The 18,869-nt window shown below is 37.1% G+C and overlaps 3 protein-coding genes across 7 annotated transcripts in view; all 3 read left to right on the forward strand.

The window, feature by feature from the left end:
- Positions 1 to 2,860, forward strand: part of Trhn (tryptophan hydroxylase) — a 7,667-nt gene extending 4,807 nt beyond the window's left edge. For all 3 annotated transcript variants that reach the window (XM_078185071.1, XM_078185073.1, XM_078185072.1), the window contains exons 7-12: positions 697 to 795; positions 871 to 917; positions 998 to 1,133; positions 1,390 to 1,516; positions 1,652 to 1,881; positions 1,989 to 2,860. In XM_078185071.1, coding sequence (XP_078041197.1) covers positions 697 to 795; positions 871 to 917; positions 998 to 1,133; positions 1,390 to 1,516; positions 1,652 to 1,881; positions 1,989 to 2,337 — 988 coding nt within the window. In that variant the 3' untranslated portion in view covers positions 2,338 to 2,860. The remainder of the gene's footprint in view (positions 1 to 696; positions 796 to 870; positions 918 to 997; positions 1,134 to 1,389; positions 1,517 to 1,651; positions 1,882 to 1,988) is intronic.
- Positions 2,861 to 3,537: 677 nt separating this feature from the next.
- LOC144472314 (tubulin delta chain) lies at positions 3,538 to 6,962 on the forward strand. Its single transcript, XM_078185279.1, has one exon. It carries the CDS (start codon positions 3,889 to 3,891, stop codon positions 5,212 to 5,214), a length of 1,326 nt encoding a protein of 441 aa, XP_078041405.1. The 5' UTR covers positions 3,538 to 3,888; the 3' UTR covers positions 5,215 to 6,962.
- A 354-nt stretch (positions 6,963 to 7,316) lies between these two features.
- On the forward strand, positions 7,317 to 18,842 carry Wnd (Mitogen-activated protein kinase kinase kinase 13 wallenda). Of its 3 annotated transcripts, XM_078187893.1 has the most exons (12): positions 7,317 to 7,645; positions 10,594 to 10,760; positions 13,550 to 13,824; positions 13,903 to 14,089; positions 14,164 to 14,355; positions 14,453 to 14,879; positions 14,953 to 15,179; positions 15,259 to 15,583; positions 15,655 to 16,058; positions 16,149 to 16,367; positions 16,602 to 16,797; positions 16,877 to 18,842. In XM_078187893.1, the coding sequence occupies exons 2-12, from the start codon at positions 10,621 to 10,623 to the stop codon at positions 16,994 to 16,996; spliced, it is 2,712 nt and encodes a 903-aa protein (XP_078044019.1). In that variant the 5' UTR covers positions 7,317 to 7,645; positions 10,594 to 10,620; the 3' UTR covers positions 16,997 to 18,842. The 3 variants fall into 3 exon arrangements, with proteins under 3 accessions (XP_078044019.1, XP_078044021.1, XP_078044020.1); XM_078187895.1 differs by lacking the exon at positions 10,594 to 10,760 and having other exon boundaries at positions 16,877 to 18,840; XM_078187894.1 differs by lacking the exons at positions 7,317 to 7,645; positions 10,594 to 10,760 and adding an exon at positions 11,119 to 11,719 and having other exon boundaries at positions 16,877 to 18,841.
- The last annotated feature ends 27 nt before the right edge of the window (positions 18,843 to 18,869 follow it).

Consider the following 18,869-nt stretch of genomic DNA (forward strand, 5'->3'; position numbering starts at 1 on the left):
GGGCTAAACAGTATGTAAATGGAGACAGTCTGAAAAATTCCATTCTATAGTTTATTGATCCGAAAAATCAGAATTTCTTGAAGACAGACATTTATGAATTAAACTCGCGTTGGGAAAAGTGTATTGAAACAAATGGGGCACATTTTGATTAAATTAATAGCTTTTGAAAAAAGATATGCAGTTTTATATACTCGCTTAAAAATCCGACATTTCATATGCACCAACCTAATAGTTTACCTGCAGAGTTCAACGAAATTAAATAATTAAATTTAATGCAATAGAATTTAAATTTAATATAATGAAATTTAAATTTAATACAATAAAAAAATACAAATTCTAATCTGTGTCTTCGAATAAGTAGTGTACACTTTGCTGCATTACGTCAGTCTCGATTTAATACAGGAATATTTACTCGCACTTATACGGTGCTTGCACTTACAAAGCTTTTTACAACTCTAAACTGCAAATTTTATTGCAAGAAAGCTATATCCTTTTGTCCCTACATTGAGTGTATCGTAAAACATGTATAATGTCTGAAAGCGCTATCCTTTGTTACACATAAACTATTTTTATCGCCAAAAGCACTCAACAAATTAAACCAGCATAAATAATTTTGGCGTTCGCGCGTTTCTCATTTTGTTCTTTCTTGTATTCTTACCAAACACTATTATTTCTTAAATCTTGTCCGACGCCTAGGGGGACCGTTTTCCGCGAGTTGCATCAACTGTACCAAAAACACGCGTGCAAGGAGTACCTCGAAAATTGGCCGAAGCTGGTTAAATATTGCGGTTACAGGTAACAATTTTTTGCAATTACGACGACTGACCATTTTAGTTTTACCAATTACAATATCGAATATGTCTTCGACAGGGAGGACAACGTACCGCAATTGCAAGACGTAAATACATTCTTAAAACGTGAGTATAGGATCATAAGCTCTGTCTACGAATTAGCTATAACAAAATCCCCTTGAATTTACGTTTAACCATGAAAAAAGGCACCACTGGTTTCCAACTTCGTCCTGTGGCCGGCTATCTGTCTCCGAGGGACTTCCTGGCAGGCCTTGCTTTCCGCGTGTTCCACTGTACCCAATACATTCGACACTCGTCCGATCCCTTCTACACACCTGAACCGTGAGTGCACTCGTTAAATAATCAAAATTATAGAAAAAGAGAGCGCAGACTCCAGTTACTAGATTCGGCAAAAATGTTCGAATATTTCGGACTTCTGAATAGAAAACAGTCGACAAATTCGATCGATATTTCTTTCTCAATTTTATTTACCCTCGCGTCGAATATTGCGCAAGTCCGTTCCTCGTTAACTTGCCCTCGATTTTAAACGTTGCCGTCGTTGAGCGAGTACCTTCGAACGTACTTTCGTCGTTCGCAGGGATTGCTGCCACGAATTGTTAGGACACATGCCGCTCCTAGCGAATCCAAGTTTCGCTCAATTCTCGCAGGAACTTGGTCTGGCTTCCCTCGGTGCCACGGACGACGACATCGATAAATTGGCAACGGTGAGCGCCTCCTCCTGCTCCGAGCCAGCCTCTCTCTGTTTCATTAAAACTTCAACGAAAATATATTTCGTGCCGACAAACCTCTTCCCGCTGCCCGTACATTGTCCGTTTCCTTCTATTGTTTCATGGCCCCAGCTGTACTTCTTCACCGTGGAGTTCGGCCTATGCAAACAGGACGGCGTGCTGCGTGTGTACGGTGCCGGTTTGCTGTCTTCTGTGGCGGAACTGAAGCACGCGGTTTCCGCCCCGGAAAAAACGTTCCGCTTCGATCCGGAAGTCACATGCAAGAGCGAGTGTATCATCACCGCGTTCCAGAACAACTACTATTACACGGACAGCTTCGAGGAGGCGAAAGAGAAAATGCGGTACGCCCGTGTACATATACTGGAGTTATTTATATAATTACTTTAATAATGCTTTTGACTCCCTATTTTGTATTATAGTTTAAAATCGTGTAACTTTTTTATTGCAGAACCTTCGCAAATCAAATAAAGCGCCCGTTCGGCTTGCGGTACAACCCTTATACGCAATCCGTCGAGGTTCTCACCGACGCTCAGAAGATCACCGCCGTGGTCAGCGAACTGAGGGGTGATCTTTGCATCGTTTCGAACGCCTTGAAGAAGATACACGAACAAGACAGCACTGTGGACGTCGAGGGGATAACCAATCTATTGACTCATGGCATCGAGTTGCCACAGGACACGTCTTCGTCCGATAGCGACATCGACAAGAGTCCTAACGTAGAAGCGCCCCAAACGACCGTGCAGGATCAGAAGATGGAGTACGCTTCCGATAGCAACACGATCATCGCGCAGGATTAAGCGACTTGATTCTGAATGTATAAACATCATGTTATGCGGTCTCGTGTACTATTAATTAGTTCTAGAAGCACTGTATCTGTAAATGTTACGTCCGCATGTAGTACGAAGAAGAAGATAGGCTATAGAATATCTAACAGGAGGAAAAAAAAATTAATGCTTGTAGCGAATGTAGATAGCCTGTCGTTGAGGTAGCGTATTATCTAATAAATAATATAATATAATAAATACGCAATTAAAATAAATACACACGACTGGTTTGAAGCAATTTTAATTTTGCGAGTATTCGACGAATGCAACAACGTTACGATAGTGTAAATAGTAGGACATAGTACGTACTACTTCGTTCTAACAACTATTCATCAGTTTAACAATCATAGCGACTTGATTTTTATCGGTTTTTCTTTCGAGCACGACCATGTTGGAACTATGCTGGAATTAAGAATATATTTCTTAAATTATTATAGAACTCAGAACTATGGAAACGTTTTATTATGTAGTGCAATAATAATTATTATTTGAAAATTTAAATCTCTGTTAATTCTCTGATAATTGTTAATGAACATCGATTTGGAAGAGAAACATAAAGAGAAAGTTGTATAACAAACTAAATATATTGTCACAGACGAGGTGCTATCTGTGATATCATAATTTTACTGTACAATCGTCTATCAATTCACAAGCTTTTTCCTCTCTCAATTCAAGAACCCTTTCATCCCATCCATTCCATTGCGCATCTACATTCGCACGGTTACTCTAGAAAGAGAATGGGAAATGATCAAGAGAAACAATAAATCTAACGAGCTCCGTGATGTGTGTCTACACAGACGAGAAACCGAGGCCGTCTCACTTTTCGCATATGCGTACGCCTGGTGCTCCGAAACACGCAACGCGTTATTCGAATCTTACTATTCGCCTAGAAGCCCACAAATAATAATTTTAGATAATTCCTAAAATAAGGATGGACAGCGTTTTTCTTCAAATTATCATTGTTATTTAGTAAAAGAAATTCGGAGAGTTCATACTATTTCGAACACGACCTGAAACAATATAATGAGATAATACTGTATATTTAAATTGAACATATGCTGCCATCTCCAACGATCGTCTCTAAGTCTAATATACCTGAATCGGTAAAACAGTCGACCAGTGCCATAAAAAACCATATGATATACAATCTAATGCAGTGTGTTCAATGAACAGTCTGGAACACCCTTAGCATATTCTTTGTTTGTATTTATTTGCAACTCTGATATCGTTAGGATCACTAAGTTTTATCTTGCTTGGGGAATAATTATCTTCAAATACTTTATATAGAAGCTTATCAACGTCATTTTTGTTTGGAAATGTCGAATTGGTAAAACATGTTTACCGTTTGTTGGAATCCAAATTTTCGAATTTTTCCTACAATTTTTCGAATTCACATATGTAAATCAATTCAGCACAGTTGTCGATCATTTAATTAGAGAATAAAAATAGTTCGCTATAGCAATGAGTATATGAGTATATGGATCACTTTATTCGTTTATACATGAATCAATTCGTAAACGAAAAATGTTTACTCTACAATTTGGTCAGTGTGGAAATCAGCTGGGTCACGAATTATTTTCTAAAATATCAACGGATCTGGAGTGCGTAAATACTGGTGTTTCGTACGATAACAATTATCAATATTCAGAAGACACATTCAATAAATGGTTTAGTAGCATATCCAAAGAAGGTAAAAGGTTAGCAAGAGCATTTCTTGTAGACACAGAAGACAAAGTAATAAAAAAGATTTGTAATGATGCAATAATACCATGGACTTATCGTACAAAAAATGTAATTTGCCAATCTGGTGGAGGATGTGCAAACAATTGGGCATACGGTTATATGATAAAAGGACATGAGTTAAAAGATCAGCTATTAAATTCTATAAGGCAAGAAATAGAAAGGACCGATGATTTTGATGGATTTCTTATACTCTTAAGTTCATCTGGAGGCACAGGATCTGGAATTGGAAGTTTTATGGTACAATTGTTACGCGAAGAATATAGTACAAAACCAATTGTTACCACAACAATATTACCATTTTCTTTTGGCGAAGTATGCACTCAATACTATAACACATTGTTCACATTGTCAAAGCTTTATGATCATACAGATATGAATATAGTAATTGAAAATGAACAAATACATGATATATGCAAGAATTTGTTAAACAAGTCTGCAACAAGTTTGTGGGATATGAATGAAATTATTTCTGAAAAATTATTGGCTGTATTCCAACCAATCAACAATTCAAAATCTAGTGTAACAGCATTGGTGTCTGAAATAGCATCTCATCCTTCTTATAAATTGGCAAGAATCAAAAGCACACCACATATACCTACTACATACTCAAAGTATGAATCTCTTCATAACTGGAATCCCTATTTACGACATCTCAAAGAAACACTTCGAATACCAAATTTAGATTCAAAACTGACTGATGTGGAATTAAAACTGCCTTCCAGTTTATTAAGCACAACTCTGCATCATGCGTATGCATGTTCAGTATCAAATGTTCTGGTTACACGTGGCTCCAAAACAGATAATGATCCCATTATAGCCAATGAATTTAGAGATAAACATTTGTATCCAGATTGGAATAGTGCTGACTGTTTTTCCCATTTGCACCAGCAACGAAAATTCTTAAATTATGATAAGTTTCTTGCCCTGCTCACCAATAACTCCCAAATTTCTCATCCCCTGGACACAATTTTAAGCAAATCCTGGAAATCTTATACCCATGCTGCATATCTGCATCAATATAAACGATTTGGTTTAGAAGAAAATGATTTTTTACAAGCATTTTCGGTACTTGAAAATGTTGTAAAAGAATACCAAGAACTTAAATAGAAAATAACGAAATTAAAATTAATTTAACTTCGTGTATCACAATTAAACCAATTAAAATTTATATTAACTTTCTTAAAAGAATTGTAAATAATCGAATATCTACAACCCATAAAATGCTATCATACGAACTATTAAGCGTTTACATTTACCATAAATTTGTATAATAAAAGGTATTATTTTTAAAAAAATATTTCGAGATTAATAGGAATTTCATGGCTGTAAAAATTACTTATGAAACACAAATATAATCTCTTAATCGATTATGATAAAAAAACCAACAATATCAGTTCTCAAATAAGAAATTTCGCTAATGAAAGCGAATCATCTTAAGAACATGAATGAGAGGGTGGTTGTGACGTCATTACGAAATCGACCAAATTGCGACATCTTGTGTTACGTCAGAAGGTGGAACTACAGCGAAGAGAAAATAAAAGATAAGAAAACAAATTATATTCTTACGGCAGATAGAGATAACAAACAAGTCGAGTTAGAATAAAAAATAACGGAATGCAAAATATAGATATTTTTCATGCACTGCAATTATTTTTAAAGATCAAATACGATCGATATTCACGTGACCAATTTATTTTAGCCGATAATACTACAGTTCACTCGATTTTATTTTTAATAATAGTCTAGTAGTAAGAGGAATATCAACGTCAATGTGGAATATTATGTGTACGATATATGTAATGTCCCCCTTGCAACGCACAGTTTGCGCGTGTGCAAAGGGACGTCTGAATCCGTCGAACATAAATGCTGAACGAAAAAGTTCGGGCCATTTCCAGGAAATAACGAAAACGATTCTTGGAAGTGATGATCGTCTTTACCCCCTCTTATACCCATCTAGACAGAGTAGGTTTCTTCGGAAACCTTTCACATTGAATTATGTGATAATATACCTTTACTTCATATATTTTTCCGGAATAATCGCGTGTAAATATTTTATCAACGTTTCATTAATTTCACGTTGCATTAACAGATCGTTTACGTTCGACAATATTCACGTTCTCAAAATATTTGTTGCGAAGCATTCAAAGTGAAAGCAAATACATGTGTAGTTACGTACATGGTACTTAATAATGTTTTGAAGTTTCTAATGAAACTGCTATAACTACACGAGACGATTCAAGGTCAAAGTTTTAGATGCGTTATGTAAAGGTAGGGAAAAAGAGAGAACCGTCGGTGTGGAGAATATACCACGTATAAACAACGACAGATGCACTGTCCACACCGTTCTCTAACATCGGTCAAGCGTTACAGGTACAGCCACGATTGTCAAGAACTCGTTTGCTGCCCCCTTCATCGCCCCCTATATTGTACCCAAACTATTGAGCTCTTTTAAAATTAACTATACCTCTGCATTGATCGTACGATTCGAACATTACTGTAGAATCAGAGAGCAAAATGTAAAACGATTGATTTACGTCAATTAATTATATACGTTTCAAAATGTATAACAATGTTTCTACTTTATAGATATTCCTTCCTCTTTGATAGAACGAAGACGAAGCTTTGTGCTACCGATTTTCCACAACACGGGGTTGAAGGGAACAACGAGTCAAGCAGTGGCGCCATCTGACGATCGCTGGGACGCTCGCTCGCCAGAAGGGAAAATAATACGTAAACATTCAGTTCACATAAAGTTACTTTGAAATGCCGCGAAAGCAGGTTCTTCGTACCTTGGCAATTATCTTGCGTCTTCTAACAAATACGTCGATTAAGGTTACGTACAAATAAAGGTCATAATCGCTGAGAAATAAAATTCATCGTTTCTTCATTACTTACTTCCATGCATCTTCCGAAAACAGAAAGCGTCCCTGCCTCCAGACATGCTGTAGGTCTGTGCAATACGCGCACGTAGAGTAGAAAATAGTGTTGGTGTGCGCGAGTCGAATACCAAGAGGCGTGGTTTAAATAGACGGACGACCTGTTCCGAGCTTTGTCCCCCTCCGTTCTACAGAATAGCACGGGAGCATGTGGTTTCGTACCCACACAGGCGCACGCACGTGACACAAAAGAAGGGCGCACTCTGGTGTCGACGCCGCGGACGATGGCACGCGCCATTTTGTTTAGTGTCCGCTGGACGCGTCGTGCGTCGGGGTGCCGCGGGGTTGCTTTCATGACTGTCAACAGCGAGATATTCGCGGCTCTCTGAGCTCGCCTACAACTGGGATATACGCATACGAGTGTCACGTTCGAGACGGTGTGATGCGTGCATAATCCTCTGCATGATTATCGTGCTGTGCGAGACGAGGATCGTTTCTACGAGAGAGTTGCCGAGGACTCTCGTGCGCCTCGTAGTGTCAGATACAGCAGCAGCAGCACCGAAGAGTCCGCGACTGCATGGCGTCAGTTACAACTTTATGGATACCTCGTAGGAAATCGCCGTCGCCGTCGCCGTCTAGCACGGCGAGCATTTTTTCAGCAGGTAAGTGCCGAGGGGTTGCAGCGCGTGGGCATAATCGATAAAGCCATTCGCTCTCTCTCGTCCGCTTCCTATTCCTCGTTTCTAAACAACAAGGCGACTCAGCCGCGCGGACAATTTCTTCTCTGTACCTTTTCCAAACATTTTCGACGCTTCATGCTCCGACGAGTTTTTCATACCGAATGTCGTGAGTCCTGACCACGGTAGTGTCTCGCTTGTGCAAGCCGCCCGAGGAAAGTGAAAGCCCGTTCCCGATCGTTCTGCATTGAGTGCGGATCTCGTTGCGTCCGTCACCGCAGCACACGGTTCACGCTCTATCCTCCTGCAGCGTTTACACGGACTCGAGCCGTGCGTAGCCGCTCGGAGGAGTGTGTTCTGTCGGCACTTTGAACCCTGCTCGGTTTACATCGACCCGTGAACGCGTTTGGCTGCTCTCGATCGACCGAGGGGAAAAGAGGAACGCGGAAAACTCATCTCACGGATACTTGATACTTTATATATTTTTCTTACTCTCGAGGCGTCGATGCCTGGGCGGACATTTGTAAACATTCGACCAACTATGCATTGTTTAAGACCAGTAAAGTATTTGTATTGAGTACTGGTCAACAGGAAACTGTATGAAATAACAACACCAAATCCATTTCTCTTTATAAAACTTAATACTCGATAGCTTATCGAATTGTTAGTCTTCTATTACCATGTTTATTGATTTGAAACTATAACAATGAACTTCAGTTTCTGTATTTCCGAAAAGACAATGGTACTGTAACAGAGTCAGTCTAATTTTTTGTAAAGTCCGTGATAACGTGCGTTTGGGACAAGTCGGTACATCAATGTCCTACGTGCCGATTAATTTGGTTCCGTGGACAGCATTGCGATCACTCAATTTATCGGGTGATTTCAATGCCTGGACGTGCAGTAAAACAGAGCACATTCAATTTGATATCGACTTGTATAATACAATAACAATTGATTTCTATTTGAATTTTTTAAGTAAAGCACCGTGTTATGTACTATGTTTTAAACAGAAAAGGTGCCGGTCTTGCAAAACAGTTTCTCCTTTGCTAATTATTCGTTCGCGTCCCTTTAAAATTTTCGCCTTGTATTTCCAAGAGATCGTAATCTCACTCTCGTTGCATTTTCCCCAAGGGGTCGCGCCTGTTTAACCGGAGCGAGGGCGTGCATGTACAAGTACGAGTTCAAAGATGTTTTCATTCGTTCAGTAATTATTCTTAGCAAGACTCTTTCACATATTTCGATTCTCACGACGACCAATAATATCGACGCGGTATTTTTAGTTTATTTCATAAAATTGAACGATAACCATTCCATACTCAACGAAGCCACGCGAAATATCGTACATACACGTTGACAACATTTTACGGGTTTATAGTTGTGCAATATATTCTTTTAGCTTTATTAAATTTGTCGTTTTGTGTTAGTCACCAAACATCATTAACAGAATGATCCAATTTACCTTGATTTCTAAACCTTGCCGTTTTACAGATATTGAAGGCCGCTGCTCTGCTGCAATATGTTGTTTACTTTTATCGTAATATTGCAAACGGTGGGCTTTCGAACGAAAAATAAAGAGAGCAATGAATATTCTACTGTTAGAATTCGTTCGTCCCCAACATCACCTATTAGGGGTAACTTGACTCAAGAAACAAAGGGTGCAACGTGTTCACTCTTTCGGAACATCGATTTGTTAACTCGGGGAAACATTTAAGCCCTTCTCGACCACGTCGAATCGCTCGCTCAAATAACAAACTGTGCACTGAACAAAGAAATTCGTGAACACTGCATCGTATACATTTTTATTAAATGGAATACTGCTACTAGATAAACAATAATAAATTCGACGCTTGAATAATCTATTGTATTTTCAGATTAGATTTGTAAATGTTTGCACAGATTTTTTAAAATTGTTTCGGACACGTAAATAAAATTTTCACCGTTTAGAATTAACACGTGTCGGTATTTTTACAAGGCTAAAAAATATAATTCTAATAACTGGGATGTTGCTATTGTTATGCGATTCCTTTTCAACGGGAATTAACAGGTACGAGATTTAGAGGGTTTCGGGGGTTGTTGGACGCTACCTCGTCTTCGACACAGGTGCCTGGGATTAATCCAAGACACGCCTACCCGTGACTCACTGTACAAAACTCCGTATTCTTTTTTTTCGTGGCGCGAAAGGGTGCCGCGTTTAAACTGGTGCACAGTTATACGTATATACGATACGATTCTTAATTATCCCGTTCTATCCGCGTTCGCATGGAGAACACCTTATAAAACAACGTTTAATTAGGCAATGAAAAGATCGCTGCACGCATCGTTATCTAAATATCGATCGCGTTCTATTAAAAGCGTTTATTGTTCTTAGATAATGCGCATTCTTCGAAAATGTTCGCCTCGATCGTATACCTTTCTTAGAACGGGGTGGTCCACTCGATCGGCATAAAAAATGCAAATAACAAGGTCTAGTCCGATCTAAGGAATTCGCAGGAAAAATAAAACGACGGTTAAGTTTGGTATGTGACGGCCACATACCACGCCTCTTGCTAGATCGGCATTCCATTGAACCCAACTTCCCTGTGTTATACCAATGGTGGTTTTCGAATCGTCTCCTCGTCTTTTCCAGCCATTGTTTATGAAATGAAACCGTATTCTATCTAAATGTATAGCAAAACTTTTCGATATTAACCTTAATTAACCTTAAGTCGATTATCCTTATGTCGACAAGGGAAAATATTCCACGGTGTTAACGATTAGATTGGAAGCTCTCGTTCATTAACGTTTTAGTCCTTATTTTTGTGCCGTAAATGTAAGTCGATGCATCGTGCTCCAAGAATATTTTTTTTTTTTAACAGCTACTTTTTGCACATGTGGTTGACATAAGGGTTGGCGGTCAAAACAATTTCTCTGACAAATTGTAAACCTTGTTTTAGTACTTGAAAACGGAAAAGCATACAAGCATGCGCACCCCTGCTGAGACCGAGACGCTATCTCAGCCTGAGATGTACAAATTCGAGTCTCAGGAAACGGAAACATCGTCGACCGTTAACCAAGTAGTTTTATCAACATCTCACTCGGAATCGCATATATTTACTAATAGGTAAGATCGGTATCAGAATCATACAAGTATAATTAACCCTAGGACGACACTGTGAGGTTGCCAGTGACCCCACGGCATTTTAAAATTATTTTAATGTATAAATAAATAGTAAGACATTGAGCTTTTCGCTATCCTCTAAAAATAATTAATACCATTTTGATTACTAAGATTTTAATTTGAGTCATCCCCAACCCCCGCTATGTCACTGATGTCGAAAAATGGAAAGGGTCGTTCTAAGGTTAAGTATGGATGCGCTTGAAGTGTAAATGCTTTATCTTTTATGTACATAGAATCGAGCATTTAGTTAATGAAAACACTTGCTCCTATACACGCACACTGTTTCCGAAGATTTCGAACTTTTCATATTTAAAAAAAAAAGGCGCTGCTCTCAACTAAAGTTACGCGCGTCAATTCCGCGCATGCGTGTTTCCGATCACCTGTCACGCCGAGCTCTGACACTGTGAGAGACTCTTTAAAATTTGCGAAGTAAACGAACTCCGAGATAACTAGGCTCGCGATAAGAACACCCGACGAAATTTCTGATTCCGGTTGTCTGGGCCGAGAAAAGATCGCGTAAGATAGACCGCGAAAACGGCCTGGCTTATAACATAATCGAGCTGCATTCACTGGCCACTGTAAAAGATAAATTACACTTGATCGCCGCGCGTGTGTCATATCGGAGAAGTGAAACGGTAAACGCGTCCCTCTGTCGGCGAACTTGTCAGTCCACGATATGTCTCGTGTTCACGTGTATCGTGTGTAGTTTTCTCCGTGCTTATTTCTCGCTCGGCTCGCGAACGTTCAATTGGTCGCATAATTTTGTGACAGTTTCTGTCAGTGTATGAAACGAGGGTGCCGTATCCATATGCTACGCGCGGCACGATGGTTTTTACACGGTTTTTCCTTAGGAAGACACCGCTCGACGATGCGACCATTCCAAACAACGTCGGTACGAGGAGGTGAGCTCGAAGGCCAAGTTGTCGGAATGCGCTTCCGATAACGGCACCATCGTTCACGGTTCTGATTTCGTTTCTCGCGTTAACACGTTCACGCGCGAAACTGTGCCCCGCGAATCTCCCGAATTCGTCCGCTGCTATCACGGAACGGCGTTCGACCGAAATCCCGCGGTTCGTTAAACTGGCGTCGTTTCTGGCAGTGTCCAGCGTTCACAAACATTCATTACCACGCGGTTTCAACATTCTACTGAGCACAAATGTTCTCAATGAATTGTACGGGTACAGCGAGCAGGGCACACGATACGTATCAAATTAATACTTACTTATCGATACTTGTGCCAACGGTCATCAGCATTATCGAAGAGATCGTTTTACACGAAACGTAACTTGTTATTCTATTCACGTTTCTAATTTATTCGAGTCGATTGCGCGCTTGACAGGTGCACAAATCACGCACAAAAAACATACCAGCAATTAAAACTGGACTTTCGTACCTTTATTATCAACTTCTATAATGAGTATGATGGGTTCGTAGAGTGGTCTTGTACGAGCGAATCGTTTCCTTTCTCTCGATATGGCGTGTGCAGCGTACACATTGTCATTGTGTGTTATGCGAGTGGAACGTATTCACGTAAACACAAACGTATGTTTACATTCGTCGAAAATTTCTCGTCCGTTCGATTTTTCGTTCGAGGATCAAATTAATAATTCGATGCAAACAGTCCTGAACGATAATTGGAATGCGTAAATGATGCGTTCCCGGAACAATCGATACCCGTCCGAAAAAAGTTTCTTGGCTGAGAACATATTGACGCGATTGTATCAGCTGACTGCTCTCTCGCGTCTTGATAAGAACGAAACTTCAAATCAAAACAACAATTTATTTCGCGCTAATTTTACAATCGTTCCGTTTGCTTTTTCGAATTTGTTCTAGAGTAATGTTTGGCTGTAACAACACTGTTTAGTCAATAAATTACAGTGAAACGAATACAAAAAGAAAATTGATACTTAATATAAATGTTCCGAGCAAACTATGTAATATCTTAAATGAAGAATTACGTTAACAATTTCTACTATTGTTTGTACCCGTCGCTAATATTTGCGCAGCTTTAAATGGATAAAAAGCTTTTTAAGTATTCACTTTTGTTTCATCTCTGAAAAACGAGATCAATAATCTGCTTTCCATTCAGATATGAATTTTAGATTATATAATTTCAAGTTGTGGAATATATATTCACGTGATGCTTATTGTTGATGCACTTGTTAATTATATCGATAATATGTACACATTTGTTTTATGGAGCGGATTTACGCTGTTTTAATATTATCGAAGATACGTAAATGGAAGCTTAGTTGAGTTGTGTGTAAGACCTTTTTAATTTGAAAATAAATATTGCGTGCACGTATAGCTGCTCGCGCGTAACGTACGTGACATGCAACGCTCAACGAACGTGTAGTAAGGGGAATGCATGTGTATTCTACTGATCACATAGGGGGATACACAAATTAAGCTACCACCAACACATGGCACTTTCTTTGTCATTTTTGGCGCGAACCGTAGCAATTGCGCCGACCTTGAAAACTTTCATCAAGATGTTCCTAATACGTTTTCATAAATAACTAAACGAAATAGTAAGTCATAAGATAGTTTCGTTCACAAGAAGACCTTTGTATTTTCTCAATTGACAAATGATATAAAAAGCAAATGCTTCTTTAAAAATATTGACCGTAATAACGTGATTGAGTAGATAAATGTTAAATTGTGTACGGACATAGATGTTGATCTCGGATCGCTGGTTTCCTTTTAATAACGGTATAAATGAATTATTTTAGCATGTTATGCATCCAAGAAGAATTGGGCCAGCTAGGTGGAATCGCAGGAGGTCCGATAGTCGCTGATTCTAGAGAAGCTCAAATACCTAATAACAACCATACCAATTCCGAAAGCAATACAAATTCCAGTGAAACAGCAACAAAATGTACTCCAGGTTCTGGGTCTTTGGATACACAAAGGACGAGTTGGGTAGAAGGTATATTGGGTTGCATGCGCCCAGTTTGGAGTATGCTTTCCAAAGCAGCTGTAAATGAAAAGATTAAAGGACATCAAAGTAAATAACTGTTTTATATGTGCTTGAAACATATTTTTTTTGAGAATGTCTAGCTAATAATACGATATATTATTCTAGCGGACGATTGGGAAATACCGTTTGAATCGATTAGCGAACTTCAGTGGCTTGGATCTGGAGCTCAAGGGGCAGTATTTAGCGGGAAATTAAACAAAGACATTGTAGCTGTCAAAAAAGTGCGCGAACCACGCGAGACTGATATAAAACATTTACGAAAGCTAAATCATCCGAACATTGTTCAATTCAAGTAAGTTTTTATTCGTTTTTGAATACTGGAAAATGTATAGCGTGATACTATAAATTGTTGTTGTCTAATTTCAGAGGAGTATGTACACAAGCACCATGTTACTGTATAATAATGGAATTCTGCCCCTATGGACCATTGTATGACCTTCTTAGGGCTGGAGAGCCTGTTCCACCTCCTCGATTAGTATCATGGTCTAAACAAATTGCAGCTGGAATGGCCTATCTTCATGCACATAAAATTATACACAGAGATCTTAAAAGTCCAAAGTATGATTCTGATTTAAGCATATAAAAATCGCATAAATATCACTTAATTGAATAATGAAACTGAAATAGCATGTATGATATATTATTTATTTTTCAGTGTATTAATCGGGCAAGGAGAATTAGTAAAAATTAGCGATTTTGGAACGAGTAGAGAATGGAATGAAATTAGTACAAGAATGAGTTTTGCTGGTACTGTTGCCTGGATGGCTCCGGAAATAATTAGAAACGAGCCATGTTCCGAGAAAGTAGACATTTGGTCGTACGGTGTCGTATTATGGGAATTATTAAGTGGCGAAATACCTTATAAAGATGTAGATTCTTCTGCAATAATTTGGGGTGTGGGAAACAATTCTCTCCACTTACCAATCCCAGCAAGTTGTCCGGAGGGTTACAGGTTACTCGTAAAGCAATGCTGGGCTGCGAAGCCGCGCAATAGACCTTCTTTTAAGCACATTGAAATTCATCTCGGTATCGCAGCGGTTGAAGTACTATGTACAAAACCCGACGAATATTTTAAAACACAGGTACAATTAATACTAATCTTGAACACAAATCGTAATTTAAAATTATCATACTCAATAGTGGCTTTGATTATAGCAATCATGGAAGAAAGAGATTAGAGATCACATGAAACAAATGCAAACAAATAGTTGCAGTAGTCCGAGATTTGAAGCCGACTTAATTCGACGACGCGAGGATGAATTGAGGCATGCTCAAGATATTCGAGAACACTATGAGCGTAAATTGGAGCGAACTAATAATTTGTACCTAGAATTAAGTGCTGTTTTACTACAATTGGAGCAGCGTGAACGAGATGTAATCAAGTAAGTAATTATTCGACATTTGCAGTAAGTTAGAAATATACATGCGGTCTGTATATTAAATTTATATTGCATTTTTTAGACGCGAACAACAAAATGGATATAAACAGTGTAAAAAACGTCTTGTACATCCTCTTTTAAAAGCTCAAGAAAGACTTCATCGTAGACGTAATCCAACAACGCAATTTTCAACATCATCTACACCAACAACACCGCCATCACCGACAGATTCTGCCCAGAGCCCTGTGAAAGCAACAATGTACACACAATTAAATGAATCTAACCAACCAGAAACGATTCTGGCTCCAAATAATAGTTTTAAGCAACGTAAATACAGGCATCGTAGAGTAGGATCAGGATGTGGTGTAAGTTCCAGTCCTAGATCAAGCCCTCATCGCGAAAGAAAAGTACGTATCTACAAAAGAGATCTTACACACATTGTATGGCAAGAATAATATTTTTACTTGTTTGATTTCAGAGTACTGAAGTATGTGCACGTCTTATAGACAGTCAAACGCAAACAGAAATGCTGGGCATCAGTGAAACTGATTTTAGTGCTATTACAAATACAACAACACTATCGACAACAGAAAAGCTTTCTGTAAATAGCATTAATAAACAATCGTTAACTAAACAAGTACCAGAGTGCTTAAACGGGAACTCAATACTGTCCGAAGCTCATTACAGAATACAATCTAGTCCATGTTCCAGCCCTGAACCTTCGAATGAAAATCATGTAAATGGAAATGAACGTTTAAAGGATTGTAGCGATGATGATAATTTAGAAACACTTGGCCGAAAAGTTAGTGAAATAATTAATGCTAATCGCCTTATTTCGCCTATAGACAATGGGAACTGTGACGACGTAATAATATCACATAGGTAAGTTAAATTTAAAGTACACTTGATTTTTTGTTATTATGTGTTAATTAACAGTAACAATTATAAACAACAACTAATCAATTTTTTCAGGGGTAAAGAAGAATCGGTGAAATTATCTGGTCACTTTTGTGGAATTATTATTAACGGTACTAATATGCAACAAGAACAGTCTGAAATTAGAACGCGGCCTTGTACTGAAAGTATGGATACCTTGCGTGATCGTGAAGATGATAATTGTGAAGAAAGTTGGTCAGATGAAGAAGGAGAAGATCCGAGTTACACCTATAATTACTCTCTTAGACGAAGAAGGTACACAGTTTATGAAAATGTACTTCTATAACATATTCTTCAATGTGAAAACAATATAGTATACTACTTTAGACACAATAATAATACATAATATTTTGAATAATTAAATATATAAACACCAATTCTTTTGAGACTATTGTTCATTGATTTGTTTACGAATGTTACCAAGTTAGAAGAAAATTATTAATGATAACAAGACGCCGTACATATTTACAGTTTAAATATGTTTTATAGTATTGCAAGAAGACCAATTGGTCCTGGATGTAGATTAAGAAGATTTAAACATGCCACAGTAAGAATAGATGGAGTGTTAGCCTCTGACGAGGAAAATACTTCTGAATATTCGCATCCTCCGTCCAGTCAGTCATCCACGTTAGAGAGTAATCCTGATGTGCAAAGAGTATTTCGTAATATTCATTATTCTCATAAGGTAAGTTAATAAAGTACTTCGTTATTCTCAAGTGTCGAACATTTATGGCATATTATATTTTTTTGTTCTTGTCATTTAGAGAAAAGAAATAGATGATGTTTCTGATACGTCGAGTCAATCAGAAACAGACGAAGTCAGTGAGATTACAATTGCATCTCAACCAGTAGGTGCAAATTTGAAAATAGAAAGCAGCGTTTAGATTAATGTAATTTTTATATCTCATTTATGAGTGATATATTATTAGACCCTAATAGCCAGTGCATTTCTGTAGTGTATGTTCTCATTCTATTCTGTGTTAAATATTGTAGATATTTATCCATTACGGTATTCATTAGGTACATATGTACATTAATTTTACGAATTATTTAACAAGAAATTATGGTACCAATATTCTAAACAGACCGTATATCAACTGAAAATAAGTCAAACAATTTTAAGTCATAGTTCAAGAAAACCTTCTGTTGTTTAACATTCTTTATTAGATTGATTCAATGAAAACCAATTTTCTATTACTGGTCATAACATAATTAATTCTATACTCTATTGAAATAGACATTTCAAGCGATATCTAATTTTTCTAAACGAAAAAAAAAGAAAGAAATATAATATAGATTGATAATATTTTCAATGAAGTTGAAAACTTACAAAAACATGTTTTATAACATGTTGCTATATAGTATTATGTATAAATATACATCCACCTCATACTGATTCTTCATACAAAAAGGAAGATAATTCATTAATTCGTAAATAATTCATTCCATTATTTCTTATTTTTTTATAGTTCCTTTTAGTAGATACATCATTTGCAGCTAGATATGAATTGATTTCTATCAGATATTGCATTTGTTTTGCATTAATAAGAAAAAACTCAATTAATTCTAAACGAATATTTCTTACGAGTGCGAAGTCCGTTAATAATAATTGCATTCATTAGTATGTATATATAGAATATACCATAGTGTAGAGACCGATTACAGCAAGTCGTATGGTAGTACCATAGTTTACAAGAAAGTATTGTATATAAATACAATGAAGTCGCGAAATAATAAATATTTCATTTGGAAATTATATACTTAAAAAATAATTTAGATAATAAGTAAGGGAATGACAATTACTAAACAAATTTTACAACGTAAGTGCCTGTGGCAATTTGCATAAAGTACAGCAAACAGTGACTATTATAAATTATTGAAATGGAAAAAAGATTTAAAAAACTAATCAAGAGGTAATGTGCAATATAGAAGAATCATGTGATTGAAATTAGAAAACTGTCGATAATAATACTTTTGAAACTCAATGAATACATAACTAATGAGAATAAATTGAATATAAATGACATGAGGTATTACTTTAAAGCTACGTTACCAGAACAATATCGTAAAAATATTTTTGATGCGCTAAAATTACATTTTTAACAATAATCTTACTAACGATTTAAGTAAAATACTGTATGTAATGTATTTTATTTCATTTCTCAATTAACAAATGAAAAGAAATCTAATTCAATGACTATGTTTACAATAGAATTAGTATAAGTTGTATCATAAACATAGTAAAAGAAGTACAGGTTGTCTGAGTTTCAAACTGAAACTCAACAATAGTATTGGACTGTACGCAAAAGTCATACTCATTCTTTCAAATTAATAACAATTAAGTATTGCAGTTACGTATGCATAACTAGACGATATTTTGTCAACTCAATTGTCCGAAATACTGTTCTGCATCCATCTATTGTACCTGCTTTGAAACTCAAATTGCCTTAATGACAATTACTTTACATTGTAAATATAGACAATACAACATAAATTTAAGGGATTAGTAAATAAGATTCAATATAACATTTTGATGTGCTCATTTGGACGAAATAATTAGTAAGACATACAGAGATGTACTTTCTATAGAATCATACATATTGTATCGATTATATTTATGCGAGTAGTTGCATAAATTGTTCCTTCTTGTGCAGTGGCAGCTAAACTGACTAGTTCTATTATTCGTAATAATAGAAGCAGTACACAATGTTTGTGTTATAAACAATAAAGTTGATTTACAATAACTGATTTAAAGGG

This window comes from Augochlora pura, chromosome 7 (assembly GCF_028453695.1).
Source record: "Augochlora pura isolate Apur16 chromosome 7, APUR_v2.2.1, whole genome shotgun sequence".
NCBI classification, from domain to species: Eukaryota; Metazoa; Arthropoda; class Insecta; order Hymenoptera; family Halictidae; genus Augochlora; species Augochlora pura.

What these genes read in the sequence shown, in the direction of transcription:
- LOC144472314 (XM_078185279.1), top strand. Translation starts at nt 3,889, where the DNA reads ATGTTTACTCTACAATTTGGTCAGTGTGGAAATCAGCTGGGTCACGAA.
- Wnd (XM_078187893.1), top strand. Translation starts at nt 10,621, where the DNA reads ATGCGCACCCCTGCTGAGACCGAGACGCTATCTCAGCCTGAGATGTAC. An exon ending in CCGAACATTGTTCAATTCAA is followed by an intron (nt 14,090 to 14,163) that starts GTAAGTTTTTAT and finishes GTCTAATTTCAG; the next exon opens with AGGAGTATGTACACAAGCAC. An exon ending in ATATTCATTATTCTCATAAG is followed by an intron (nt 16,798 to 16,876) that starts GTAAGTTAATAA and finishes CTTGTCATTTAG; the next exon opens with AGAAAAGAAATAGATGATGT.